Below are 14,347 nucleotides of genomic sequence, written 5' to 3' on the forward strand. Positions count from 1 at the left end.
AGCGTTTTGCTCCAGAATCCACAATGATTCTCTATTGCCTGTTGGGCCAAGTTAAATCCTTTAGTAAGTCTCTTCATACCAGGCTCTGCTTCTAGTTCAGCTTCATTTATTCATCATCAACATATATTTTCTGAGTACCACCTGGGTGCCAGTTGTTAGGCTTGGCACTGGGAGCACAGCAGTGAGCAAGACAGACATGGTTCCTGCCCTCATGGAGCTAACAGTCTAGAGGGAGAGACAATATCATGACAAAATAAATATCATTACTGTTAAGCAAGGATGATTGTGAGAATGCTGTGCTGGGGGGTGATGTGGGAGCATGGGGCAGAACCCTTCACCTTAGCTGCTTGCCTGCCCCGGACAGCTTGGCCGAAGTGTGGCACTTCTAGAACCCCAACCCTCCCTCCACAGACTGGAGCCAGGCCCCTGTGCTCCTTCCTCAGAGGCTCTCTACATCCAGGCCCACCTCGAGGTCTCACCTTTCCTGTTGGGAAGAGACTGGAGATATGAAGGAATGTGGAAATTTATACGTATTCCCTTGACTTCTTCCATGGGACGTGCAGTGCGGGTCTGGCCCTGGGAAGGGAGGAGGGGCTCTGTTCTGAGGTGGCCCCTTTGCAAGTCCTTGATGTTTCCTTGATGAAAGCCAGGGCCAGCGCACTGAAGAGGCTGGAGTGAGCGGACTCAGCTGGGGGAAGGGCGTGGGGCTAAAGCTGATTTGCTTGGAGTTGAGCTTGTTATTAGAGAGCCCTGAAAGATTCATCAGCTTCAGGAATCAGAGTAGTGAGGGCGGCTCAGACACCAGGCCTGAGCCAGGCCTGTCACCCTCTGGCAGTGAAGCTCTGCCCACACAGTCTCCTTCAATCTGCTGGTACCTCATTTCTTTTTCTCCGGAACGGAGATCAGTCTAAACAGCCCATAGGTCAAGGAAAACTATCCCTGGAGAGTCCAGCCAAGTCCCTACTTCCTGCCAGTCAGTCACTCTCTTGGCTCAGGTTTGAGTTTGCCAAATAGAGAATTTCAGGTCCTCATTCCACAACTTGATTTTACAGTTCAGAAAAGGGGCTGTCTTTTGCCCATTTGTTTATTCTTCTTTGAATTAGAACCCAACTTTTCTAGTATTCGTGTTCCAAATTACTGAACCAGGGATAGCTATTTACTGAAAAGGGTAATCAGATTACTCTTTATTTGTTTTTGGCAGCGCAGCATGCAGGATCTTAGCTCCCCGACCAGGGATCCAACCCGTGCCCTCTTCAGTGGAAGCACGTAGTCTTAACCACTGGACTGCTGGGGAAATCTAAGATTACTCTTAACTAGTTGTAGCACCTTGAACTGTTTAAGAGACAATTCTCTGAAGGAATGAATGAAAACAGTCTGTGCTCAGGATCATTAGTGCAGACACACATATTCTGTTCAAGGTGTTTTACTAAAAGACTATAAGGGATTATAAGGATGGGAACATTTTTAGGAGGAAAGATGAGGAGAGAATTACCAGAAGGAAGAAGTGGAACCACACCAAAGTCAAAGAAGTGAAAGGAGAATCAGATGGGAACTCGGTGTGTCGAAAATAAGTGTTCTGAGTGGAAACTCCCCAAGGGCACAGGGACATATGCACACTCGGGCACTCTGCTTTTCTAAGGATGCCAGTATCCCCCTCTCTTCTACCTTCTACAATGAAGAGAAATCAGGACTTGACCACAGTGTTGCCAGTACTGAAAGCACACCCCAGCTCCTGTACTTCAGTGGACATCCCAGGAGTCCATTATGGCCAGAGACAGAGTCCATCTCAGCCAGGAGGCCTTGCCAAGAGGAGAGGGCCCTGGGCTCCCTTTTGGCTTAAAATACAGACCGGTGGCCCTCTATCTGAACTGAATCTTGTTCCAGAGAATGGGTTTGTTTTCATTCATTCATTCATTCCAGATCCTTTACAGTAGTCCAGGACTCCCCAGAGACACTGCCCTCCTGAGCAGTCGAGTAAGATATTTGGTTCTTTCCCCCTCATTTCCAAGTTCCTGGGCGCTAGAAGGCTGTACTCACAGTCTAGTCGTCTAGCCCGTGCGTGGCACTGAGTACATGTTTGGGAAAGGGAATCTAGATGAATGAGGTCAGACTATTCGACAGGTCTCCGCTGGTTACTAGTTGGTGTGGGCACGGGTGCCCTTGAATTTCTATTATTAACGAAAAAAGAGTTTAAATGAAAACAACAACAACAACAAGGAAAAAACAAAACAAAACACACACCAAAGCGGAAAACTTTAACCATCAGTACTGGGACTGGAGCTGCACAGGAGGACGCGGGCACGCATACTGTACGGAACGAACATCACACACATACACCCCACTCACGCAGACATTCCTTCTTTCACGCTCCAGCTCGATCTTTTTACTCCTACTTCCCTTTGCCTCCTCTCCCGGATCAAGCGTTAATCTGTGAATCTCTGACCGCAAAAGAAAAAAAAAAAAAGGTGGGTGGGGGGATCCCGAAGTAGCAGAGCGAGGGAGGAGGAGGTGGAGAAAGGCGGGGAGGAGGAGGAGCCCAGCGAACCAGAGTCAGAGGGACTGGTGGCTCCGAGAAGTGTGCAGCCCCGGGGGGAGCCGGCGCTCCAGGCTGGGAACCCGTCAGCCCGCCCACCCGCCCGGCGTCTTTGGCGCCCGCCCGCTCGCCGGCCCGCGCCCAGGGGCCTGCTACACCCGGAGCTGGGGCCGCCGCTCAGGGGCGCTCGGGCCAGAGGCGCCGCTCGGGGCGAGCCGGCCGCGCCGCCAGGCTGGTCCCCCGCGCCCGCGCCCGGGATGCCGTTCTACAGGCGCACAGTGGTGCCCCAGCGCCTGTGCCCGCGCAACCCGCCACAGCCGCTGACCGAGCTCCGCGACGTGAGCCACCTGGCCGCGCTCAGCCTGCTCCGGCAGCTCGCCGACCTCTGCGGCCACTCGCTGGCTCTGCTCGAGGACCTCGAGGGGCACCTGCTGGCCCTGGGACGCCGCACCGACAGCCTGTTCCGCCGCACCGTGCACCTCCGCCGCCGCCTTCCCTGCCGCCTGCTCGGTCCGGAGGACGACGAGGAAGAGCTAGGTAAGCTGCGCCCGGGCGGTCCGCGGCCCCGCGTGCACCTCGCCTCTGGGGGCGCCAGCCCGCGCCCGCTCTGCGCCCACCCCTCCCCCGCCCTCCCAGCCCCTCCTCGGCCCTCCCCTCCCTTCCCCTCGGGGAACGAGGGGATCCCGTTTCCCAGACTCCACGCCCGCCGCACTCCAGCTGGAACTTCCTGCTCCTGGATCCGGTCGCGCCGTCCCGAGTGGCCATATGCCCTCGGGGTTCCCGGCCTTGGGGTTGGCGGCCGCCTTCTGGGGATCTTGGGGAAGAAGGCGGGGGGACCTGCGGGGGTCCCCGGGAGCTGCTGGGTCCAGACCGCTTCGGCGCCGCCCCCAGGCCCGAGGCGTCCTAGCCTTCGCGGAGTCGGGAACCAAATGGCCGCGCCGCTGGCGTCTTTGCTCCAGTCTAGGAGCTCGGGCACTTCGGAAAGCGCGCCGGAGCCGCCGGCCACCTACGCGGCGGCAGGAGCCCTGGCGGCGGTGCCTACCGACTTTAAACCTGTGCAACTTCGCGCTGGAGTGTGATCGCGGCTCTCGCTCGAAGAAGTGTCTGAGAGCCCACCCGCCCGCTTCTCCCCGCGAGGTCGGAGCTGGTGCTCCAGGAGAGGCCGGAGGGTGTGGTGTGGAGGAGAGACTCTCCCCCTCCCAGCCGGCTTCTCTGACCCCTTACCCCTAGGGTCCGGCTGCACAGACTTGCTTGGGAGAACCGTTTAAAGCAACTGTCATCAGTTCTGTGATTCCTTTAGAAATCAGCCATGCCTGAGAAACCCAGTGGTGCCCTGGCTGAGCACGCAGGACTCGTGAGAGGCAGGAGGGCAACGCGAGCCCTTGTGCTTTACTACTTTGGACCCCAACACTTTGCATGGGGAATCCTCTCTCCATGGAAATGCTGTGATCCTTTAGAGTGTGGGACTTTTGGAGAAAGCAAGGGGATTGAATGTGCTGGAAATGACCGCAGCTGGGGCATGCCAGGTACCAGGGCCAATTGGTGCCACCAGGAAGTTAGGGGAGAGAAGGAGCAGTGTGGACAGGAAGTTTCAGATGGAGGCAGAATATGGCTACTGACTGACTTGTGATTGCAAGCCTCCAGCTGCCTTGGGAAAGAAGTGTCTGAGTCGGCCCCTCTCCATTGCAGACCTCACCTCCCTCCCACACCTTCCATAGAATAGGTGTCATAGGCCCTGGCACCCCTCTTCCCAAAACTCTCTGACCTCCGATGTTGATGGTGGAGGTCACTTGTAGAGAAAATGAACTGGGTCCAGTGGGGAAAGGAAGGTGGAAGACACAGTTGACTGCCACATGGAATGTAGACATGGGACCAGAAATCTCTGCATGGCAGGGGAGCAGGAAAGCTGGGGCCTTAGGTCTGGTTAGTTCTCAGTTAACAGAGAGGGTAGGAAGGTCATTGTTGATTTTTTTTTCTGGGGTCCCACTGACTACCAGGATTAGCCTAGGAGAAATTTTATAAGTCAGCTTGCGGAGTTATTTTCAGAATCCCCACACAGCTTGCAGAGAGCCACCTACTGAGTGCAGCAGGGTAAGTTAAGGACAGTGAGGAGGCTCTACTTTTCCAATTTGTGCCTTTCTGTCCTTTCCATGTGAGGGAAGGAATGGCTTCACCAAGTTGCCTTGGGAAAGAGATGGCTTCATGCAATGGAGAGCTTTTAAAGGAAGGGAGCAATTCTTCGGATAAATTGCATTGGGTTGGCTTCTTTGAAATTTGCAAGAGCTGAGAGAGTGGCTATCTCTCATCTTTGGTGTGGCTGCTTGCCTTTGAGAGTGCACCTATCTGCAGGCTCAGGTACTGAGGGGCCTGCTGCGTAAATGGAACACAGGCTACCTTAATTTGGCAAGAAGGTCTGGTTTTCCATTTTCTGGTCTAATGCCCTACCCTAGACTCCCCTGGAGGTTCCCACTGCACACTTTTCTCTTCAGGAATTTTGATTGCGTAGCACTTAAATTAGGCCTTCTCAGCAATGATCTGAGCACAAGTGCCAAATGCAAAGGGAGCTGGGGCACATAATCAGTGCACCACCTGGCCACCCCTTTGTCGCTCAGGCATAAGCTTCAACAAGGTGTTCAAGCCGGTTGCATATTATATTTTGACCCCAATTAAAAATGCTTTTTTTTCCCCACCAATGTCAAGGCTTGCTCTTTTCTTCCCCGTGTCTTTTCCTCCTAGCTCCTACTCCATTACTGACCATTTTGCTGGTGGTGGGCACTCCCAGTCAGTATTTTACCCTGTATATCCTCTATCTGGCTGGATTTCCCCCAGATTCTTGCTCTAGCTGTTTCTTTGGTCATGAGGGCAGGAAAGAACTGGGAAGGAAGGTTTGGAAGCAACATGGGCAGAGTGAATGACACCTGACAGGCCAGCAGTTTGTAGCCTCCTGTGGGGACAGCTTGGCTGCCACCTCCGGACTGAGTAATGACAAGTCAGACTGGCCCATAGCCTTCAGGCTTGCGGAGACCAGACTGCAGGCTGGGCCAGGCAGGGGGGCAGCAGGGGGAGGACAGGGAGAGGAGAGGGAGAAAGACAGAGGAGGAGAAAGTTGATGCTAAAGGAGTCCAAGGTGTTTCTCTCCACAATCAGGGGTCGTGTCCCCACCATCTTCAAGGTTACAAGGGTGGGACTGGGCTGGGCTGGTTGCCTGGCAACACCCTCTTCTCCACTGAAGGCTGTTCTTCGGTAACTTGAACCCCTTTGAGACTGCCCCAGAAGCTCTTGTAACTGGTCTGGGGTGGGGGATGGGGGTTGGAAAGAGGAGAGGGTGTGTTACAGGACTGCACCAGGCTCCTCTGGTTGTGGATCTGTGGCTGTTGCCGCACCCTTGGCATAACCCTGCCTATAACTTGCATTTTTCCTCGCATCTGGCTTTGAATGTGACCCGCTTTATTGCTTTCGTGTCCTGGATTCTGTACTCTTCATCTCAAGAATGGCATGGTCAAAGCCAGTGGGAAATAGCTCCATTCCTGCCACCATATGCTGAGTCAATCCAAGCTTTCCAATTTCTCCCTCAGACATCTATTTAATGTTTGTAGGTGCTTGAATGATAATTACAAAAGCAATCAGGCCATTGGCCTGGGGGTATAATATCTCCTGTGCAAGCAAGGAAGTCACTGAAGCACTAGACAACTGCTAGGTATGTTTAATAACACTGGGGAGCTATCATGTTACACTAGCCCATGAACTTGCTGTGGGAAAGATGCTCTGTTCCTTCTTGCAATGATTTTGGCTTGAATACAGCCAGTTGGGTAGATGGTGGAAACTCCCTCTTCATCTTTATGTAAAATTCCTGCCTCTTGATTTTCCAACTTTGTGGCAACTCTGGTTCCAAATCATAAAGGACAGCTGGTTTATGTATGTTTAAATCATAATTCCAGTGTGAGGGGAGACTGTTGTAAGTCTATATGGAGATGAAGAATGGAAACTGCGCCTCTAGACTGCAGCCAGTTTACCATTAGATGAGGTATGGTAGACCCTGAACCTGACTGTCATGGCTACTGAGGAGGGGCCTGCTTGAGCTGGATGGAGCAGGAGGAACTTGGGGGACTTGGAACAGGCACTCTACCAGGGCTCAGTTTTGTGGCACTCTACCAGGGCTCAGTTTTGTCTCTGTCCTACATGTCAGCCCCAGAAACTGTTGGGACAGTTGGCTTGACAGAGTGGGGAGGGGGAGCAAGCCCATTTTCTTTTAAATACCATGAAATTCCTGGTCTGCTTCATGGTATTTCCATGTGTTGAAAACATCTTCCCTGGAAATTTGGACACCGAAATGTCCACTAGAATTTCCTCTGCTTTAGAAACAAGAAATTTAATCTTCTCCGTTTTTTAGATACATCAACAGCTAAAGTGATAAAAGCATCAGGATGACGGAATAGTAGAGTAACAGGAGAGGATTTAAATTATAGCTCTTGGGCTCAATTTTGATCTTTATGGAGTTGATTAGGTGTCAGGAGGAGGGTGGTGAATTTGCATCATTTGTCCCTGTACTTCTCTGGCTTGGGTGGAGTCAGTTTATACTTTGTGACACCAAAAATTCGGTCATTAACCATTATGCGCACCATAATACTTGACTACTGAGGCCCAGAAAAAGGAAGGGACTTGTCCAAAGGCACCCAACTGGATCAAGACCTTTAGTAGCCCTAAGTGCTGGAAAGATTATAGTGCCTCTCCATACCTAATTCCAAATGAAACAATATTAAACCTTCAAATAAAATTTTATTTTAAAAGATTACTCGAAGTTCCACCTGTATGTTGAAATTAAAATGGCTTTTTATTAGATTCTTTCATTCTCTCTCTTTTTTGTACTCCTGTTGTTGGTGCCCTAAGCGTGGACTTAATCTGCCCCTTGGGGAATGTGGCACTGGCTAAGTCACACAGCAGGTCAGTGGCATGAGGCCTTGATCTAGAAGCCAGGGCTTCTGCCATCCAAGCCAGTGCTCTGCCCTCTTCAGGGATGCTAAGTTCAAAGTCAGTTGTTCATTGAGAGTCACTGCCGTGGCGTTTTTTCTAGCTGGAACTTGTTCAGGATAAGGAGTAACTACTGCTACCTTTGGGAACTGAGGGATTCTCTGGAGAACAGGCCTCCTGGGGTTTCTTCAGTTGGGACTTGGGGGGTGAGATGGAGGTGGAGGGGAGGAAGGAAGGTCAACCTTGCATCATGTAGAGAATAGATGTAAGGCAAGAGACTCCCTTGTTAAAACAGTCTCCTTTAAGCTTTCAGTAGGAAATAGCCTTGGAAAAATAATCTTTAGTTGGGAAGGGGTGGCTGGGCTAGTGACCCTGACAGTCTTCTGAAGGTCACCTTTCCATTGGATCTTTCCCTCACAATCCTTCTGTCATCTTTATACTTGCTGTTCTCCCTAATAGCTTTTAATCCAACTGTGGACACTTCTTATCACACACCCACATCCTGACTATTTTCTGTTATTACAGCAGAGCTTGGTTGGCATTTCCAAAGGCACTTTTATTAAAAGCCAAGGGGAATGAGAAAGTAAAATTATTACCAAAAATGTGTTTAACATACGTGTTTCCAAAGTATGGATTTATTATTCTTCAAAGCTTAAGTAGCTTAACAGGCTTACTCGCTTTGCTGCTCTATATGCCCTTTCTGAGGGACTCAGATCACCTTTTCCTCAGATCATTACTTTCTAACTTTGAAGAAAGGGCACAACTTTGGGTCCTGTCTCCTCCCTGCCCCCAACCCTTGTGCTGGGTTTTAGAGACCCACAGGTAAATAAGACCCAGTCTGTTCATTCGAAGAGCTCCCAGTCTGCAGGGGTTGATGCCATCTTGTTTCCCAGCACATCAGCACAGGGTGCCTGGGCATCCGGTCTTCTTCTCTAGGTGGGGGAAAGAAGATAACCAGAATCTGGACCCCAGTTCACACCCCATAGGATTTTCCATTCAGTCTGGTTCGGGGTCCAAGGATGGAATTTGGACTTTTAGAATTCCCTATGGTAAAAAAACCAAAAACCAAAAACCAAAAAACCCAAACAGTGATAGAGTGCTACTGTGAATTCAGCAATGCTTTTACATGAATTTGTAGGTTTAAAATTGATGACCTTGTCTTCACACATAGGCAAAATAGTGCTTATTCAGTAGATGAACAATGCTTGGTGGATCTGCAGACTCATGGACGTCTTGTGATAACTCCTCCAGAGTTATCTAGATGGCCTTCTAGAGTCTTCTACCCTCTGTTGGGAAGCACTGGCTTAACCTTCCTGATTCAAGCTTTCAGCTCTTCCCTGCTCCAAAGAATTCCATGATTTCACTCAGATAAGCTCTCACTGAAGTTTTCAAGTTAGAGTACACAGGATGGCAATGTCTTTTTCTCACTTTATTTATTTACTTTCTTTCAGTTTTATTGAAATATAATTGACATACAGCACTGCATAAATTTAAGTGTACAGGATGATGATTTGACTTACATACATCATGTAATGATTAGCACAATAAGTTTAGTGAACATCCATCATCTCGTATAGATACAAAATTAAAGAAAAAGAAAAAAATATTTTTCCTTGCGATGAGAGCTCTTAGGATGTACTCTCAACAACTTTCATAAATAACACACAGCAGTGTTCATTATATTTATCATGTTGTACGTTACAACTCTAGTACTTATCATATAATTGGAAGTTTGTACCTTTTGACCACCTTCATCCAATTCCCGCTCCCCTCGCCCCAACCTCTCTGGTAACCACAAATCTGATCTCTTTTTCTGTGAGTTTATTTGTATGTTTTTTGAAGTATAATTGACCTACAGCACTATGTTAGTTCCTGGTGCACAATATAGTGATTCCATATTTCTATACCTTACAAATTGAGCACCATGATAAGTCTAGTTACCATCTGTCACCACACAAAGATATTACATTATTATTGACCATATTTCCCACACTCTACACTTTATCCGCACAATACTCCTTTATTTTGTAACTGGAAGTTTGTACCTCTTAATCTCCCTCACCTATTTCACTCATCCCTCCCACCCCCTCCCCTCTGGCAACCACCTGTTTTTTCTCTACATCTATGATGCTGTTTCTGTTTTGTTATGTTTGTTCATTTGTTTTGTTTTTTAGATTCCACATATAAGTATAATCATATGGTATTTGTCTTCCTCTGTATGACTTATTTTACTAAGCATAAAACTCTCTAGGTCCATCGGTGTCACAAATGGCAAGATTTCATTCTTTTTTATGGCTGAGTAATATTCCATTGTATCTATACACCACATCTTCTTTATCCATTCATCTGTTGATGGCACTTAGGTTGCTTCTATATCTTGGCTATTGTGAATAGTGCTGCAGTGAACATAGAGGTGCATGTATCTTTTCGAATTAGCGTTTTCATTTTCTTTGGAGAAATAGAAGTGGAATTGCTAGATCGTATGGTAGTTCTATTTTTAATGTTTTGAGGAACCTCCATAGGATGGCAAAAACTTAATGGACAAGGCTACGTTAATAATGCCACAAACAGGAGATGTGTGGATTGTGTTTGCACAAGTAGGCTTGCACCAAGGTGCTTTGTATGTGAGGCAGTGGGTCTGATTGTGTACAAACCATTAGGCTCAGTCCTTTACCTTGGGAGGTTTGAGCAATCTCTGTCCATCCCTCCTCCCTTCCTGCCATCCCTCCCTCTCTCTCTTTCTAAAATGTAAGCTCCTCAATAGAAAGTAAACATCTTTAGGGCAGAGATTTTATCTTTTTTTACTGCCATATCTCCAGTCCCTAAAATAGTGCTTGGCACTTAATAAATACCTATTAAGTTCTTCTTTCTAACCACCACACATTTATTGAGCACCTGACTCTGGGCCTGGCCCTGTGCTAGCCTCTGAGGATATAGAGCCAAGCTAGAATGCAGCCCCATGGTCCAGCGGGGAGAGCCTGGAATCATCGTACTGCCGTGGAGGCAAGCTTGGGGGTCATCGGAAGGCAGAGGAAGCTCACCTAATTCAGCTCAGAGGCTTGGAAAAGCTTCGGGGAGGATGTGGTGTCTGAGTTCTGAAGGATGATCTGGAGCTGGCCAATTGAAGAAGGAGGGGGAGGGAATTCCCGGCTCAGAAGGTAGCCTGTGCTAAGCCCTGGATATGTGAGAGGGCTAGTGTGGGGGAGGAACTAACTCAAGTGATTCAGGAGGAGAGGGTGCAAGGCACCTCCTGACTCAGAGTGAGCCCTCAGGGCTCGGGTGGGGGGGCTGTAACATCCTGTTTGCTGACCAAGGAGCTGGATACTGGAGAGCCTTAGGAAGGTCCAAATGAAGCTGTAATAGGAACTGCAGATTTTCTTGATCTACGTTCAAGTTTTCATTATCCTTGGGCAGATGAGACTTGGGCGACCTTGGCTCCTCCCTGCTTTGCAGAGCCAAGTCCTAGGTCCCCCTAAGATGTCCAGGCCAGGAGGCACTCCACGCCACAGTGAGACAGAAGGAGGGAGAGAAAGCAAGAATCTACCTGCCTGGTGTGTCCCCGGCTGTGTGGATCCAGTTGCATTCCAGAGCAAAATATATTATTCATGCGCCTGCTTTTTTGTGAGTGGGGACATTTGAGGTTTGACTGTATGTTTTATTTTATTTTATTTTTTCTTTCTAAATAGCATAGATTCTTCAGAATGGTCTGCAATTCATCTAGGGGAAAATCAGAAAAATATTTTTTTCCCTTGGAAAATGGACTCAAAGAGGAGATGAGTTTTAAAAATGATTCAGCTGTTTTTAAGTGGAATCATTTGCTTCTGAGAACAGTGTAATTAACTGCCTGGCAATTTATAGTCTGATTCCCAGTATCTGCGAAGTAGTCAAACTCATATTGTTCTCCCCAACCAGCAGGCCCTGAGGGGAGTGAGGTCTACTTTACCATAAAGCCTTGGGCGCTCTCGGCTCTCGCTGGAGGCCATGCATCACAGCTGTCAGCAATTCTAGCGGTGTTGTTATATGCTCTTATCCCCCCTTGACCCAGTAATTCCATTTCCAAGACCTTATGCTAAAGAAATGATCAGATATTGTGGGGAAAATGTTCGCGGATCCTCACTGCATCTTTTGGTTATTTATACTAACCCCAAAATGAAAACAACTTATTCAGTAATATGGGTGTGGTTCTATAAATGTTGACAGGTCTATGTGTGGTACAAATCTAGGCAACTAAGAAAAATCGTGCTCGAAATAAATATATGAGGATATGTGGAAATGTGTGAAATAATGCGAAGTGAAAAATCAGGGTATTAAATTGCATGTATGATATTATCCAAAATAAAGCACATACATAAAAAAGAAGCTGGAGGGGTATGTGCCAAAATGTTAACAATCGTTGTTATCTCAAGGTGATAACAATGATAGCAAACGATAACAAAGATAGCAGTGGTTATCTTTATGAGATTATGGGAGCCGGTGTTTTTTCTTTTCTTGTAGCTTTGTGTATTTTTCAAAATTTCCTAAATGAACATGTATTACTTTTAATAAACAGAAAAACCAAACAATGAATGACATATTAAGGAAAAGGATCTTGGGATTTGGCAGCAGCACCTGTGGGTTTAATTCTGACTTGCCCAACACTTATAAGCTGATTTGGGTGTCTCAGAACCACACTCCCTCATCTTTAAAAGGGGGTTAATGCTCCCCAGTTCAGAAGGTTGTCGTGAGGATCCAGAATAATGTATGGAAAATGCCGGGCCCATATGCCACAATCCTGCTTATGATCACTAAATACTAAGAAAATGAAATTCCACAAAACCTTTTGAAATCCCTGGATGGGGATACTGTCAAGATGAAGTTATAATGTTTCCTAAACAGCTCCGAATTGCAGCCATTCTTCCCTTTTGCAGAATATGTAAAGAATGCCTGCCTGTGTGCTCACGGAGGACCCAGGGCTGTCGGCTCGTCTCTCCCAATCTGAGGATTTTCCTTTCCTTTGACCCCTCCCTTCATTCTCCCCCACTGACATCTGTTCACTGCCTCACCAACCAAGGGGGCAAATTCTTTGGAACTGAAGCCGAGGCACCACCGAGAGTTCTGGTAGATCTGAGATGTTTATTGTCACAGAATATGTAGTGCTGGCTGACCACGAGGACCTGCCAGGTTGGGACGCCAAGGAGGGGCTTTAATGAAGCAGCAGAGGATAGACGCAGGTCGCACAGCTAGGCAGCATCCCCTGCCTTGGGGCAGAGCCCTCATCCAAATGTCCTGCTGGCTCTCTGTTCACCTCTTCCCTCGGGATGGCTTCATGGCTTCTGGCTTGGCTCACCAGTTTTACAGAACCAGCTTGGTTTATGGGTGAAGAAACACCTTCTCACAAAACTTCTGGGGCCTCAGGATGCTTCAGTGACGTATTTGGCAGCTTGCCTGAGGGTCTGTCTCTCACCAGCATGGACTTGGAGCCAGTAAGCCCTAATCTTACAACCAGGCAGCCTCAAGGTCATGGGCACACCTTGGTAGTGTCTACAGCATGCCCAGACCACCAAGCAATTCAGTCATCTCCCTGAGTAGAATCCTTCACACTGCTTGTCTGGTTGCACTTTTTATTTTTAAAATTAGAGTAAAAAATATAGACCCTGGCTGCAAATCTGAATTACTTGGAGAGCTTAAAAATGTTACTAATGCTGTGGCCCCACCCCATACCAATAAAACCAGAATTTCTGGGGGATGAGGCCCAGGAACCAGGATTTTTAAAAGACCCCCAGGTGATTCTAATGTGCAGGCATGGGTGAGAACCACTGTTGTGGTATAGACTGTTAAAGCTGGAAGAGACCGTCCAGAGTTTGAAAAACTATAATGTATTTGTGGATAATGAGCATGAACTATAATACAGGCTTAGATTCAAGTAAGAGACAAAATACGACCTCATGGATGAACTCATAAGCAGTAATAATACCAAGTTAGATAATACACTTTAAAAAATTTTTAATAATGCATTTTATTTAACCCAGTATATCCAAAATAGTATCATTTCAGCATGCAATCGATATTAAAATGATTAATGAGGTATTTTACATTATTTTATCTTTTGTACTAGGTCTTCAAAATTCAATGTGATTTTACACTTACAGCACATCTCAGTTTGGGCTGGCTACCTTTCAAATGCTCCATAGCGCTATGTGGACAGTGGCTTCCATATTGGACAGCACCATTCTAGGGCATGGCCTTGTAGGCCAACTGGTCTTCTGTATGATAAATTATTTTATTTTTTAAAAACTGGATAATACACTTTTTAAATTTTATAAGAGAACAGAGGAAATTAGAAAGATGAAGCCATTTAATTTTATTAATAAAAAGAATAACTATATGTTAAGGTAAAGTTAAGCATCTTTTATTTTACATTTTTTGGTTATAACACGTCATCAACAACCACTGACATTTTAGGCGAGAACAATACTTTTGTTTTCTTATGTTGTAGTTATTTAATATCACTCTTGATGTTACTGGGTTGGATCCCTACATGAAGTCAACCTCAACTTACCTGTCTTTGCAAAAGAATATTAAGATTCCACTATGCACAGGGTTGTTGGAGTACAGGGAAGAGGAAGGAAACTTCCACTTTGTAATATTTAGTGTTCCAAATTAGGCTATGCCAGAAATCATAAATAGAAGTTGAAATGGTTGCCTCTGAATCAACATCTAGATTGGACTTAGTGCTTTCCTCAGTTCTCTTACGTGGCACACCATTTCATGCAGGTAGATTATTACGTTAATGACAGTGCATAATAGTGAGAACAACTGTATAGATTGCTGTGTTCAGTATTTTTAAACCCATATCTGTTATACTTC

At 47.1% G+C, this 14,347-nt stretch overlaps 1 protein-coding gene across 1 annotated transcript in view; it reads left to right on the forward strand.

Moving 5' to 3' along the window:
• The first annotated feature begins 2,754 nt into the window (after positions 1-2,754).
• Positions 2,755-14,347, forward strand: part of NHSL2 (NHS like 2) — a 270,748-nt gene continuing 259,155 nt past the window's right edge. Inside the window, exon 1 of the mRNA XM_059911922.1 lies at positions 2,755-3,070. Within this exon, the coding sequence (XP_059767905.1) occupies positions 2,791-3,070 (280 nt within the window). The 5' untranslated portion in view covers positions 2,755-2,790. The remainder of the gene's footprint in view (positions 3,071-14,347) is intronic.

Source organism: Balaenoptera ricei, chromosome X (assembly GCF_028023285.1).
Source record: "Balaenoptera ricei isolate mBalRic1 chromosome X, mBalRic1.hap2, whole genome shotgun sequence".
In the NCBI taxonomy this organism is placed as follows: domain Eukaryota; kingdom Metazoa; phylum Chordata; class Mammalia; order Artiodactyla; family Balaenopteridae; genus Balaenoptera; species Balaenoptera ricei.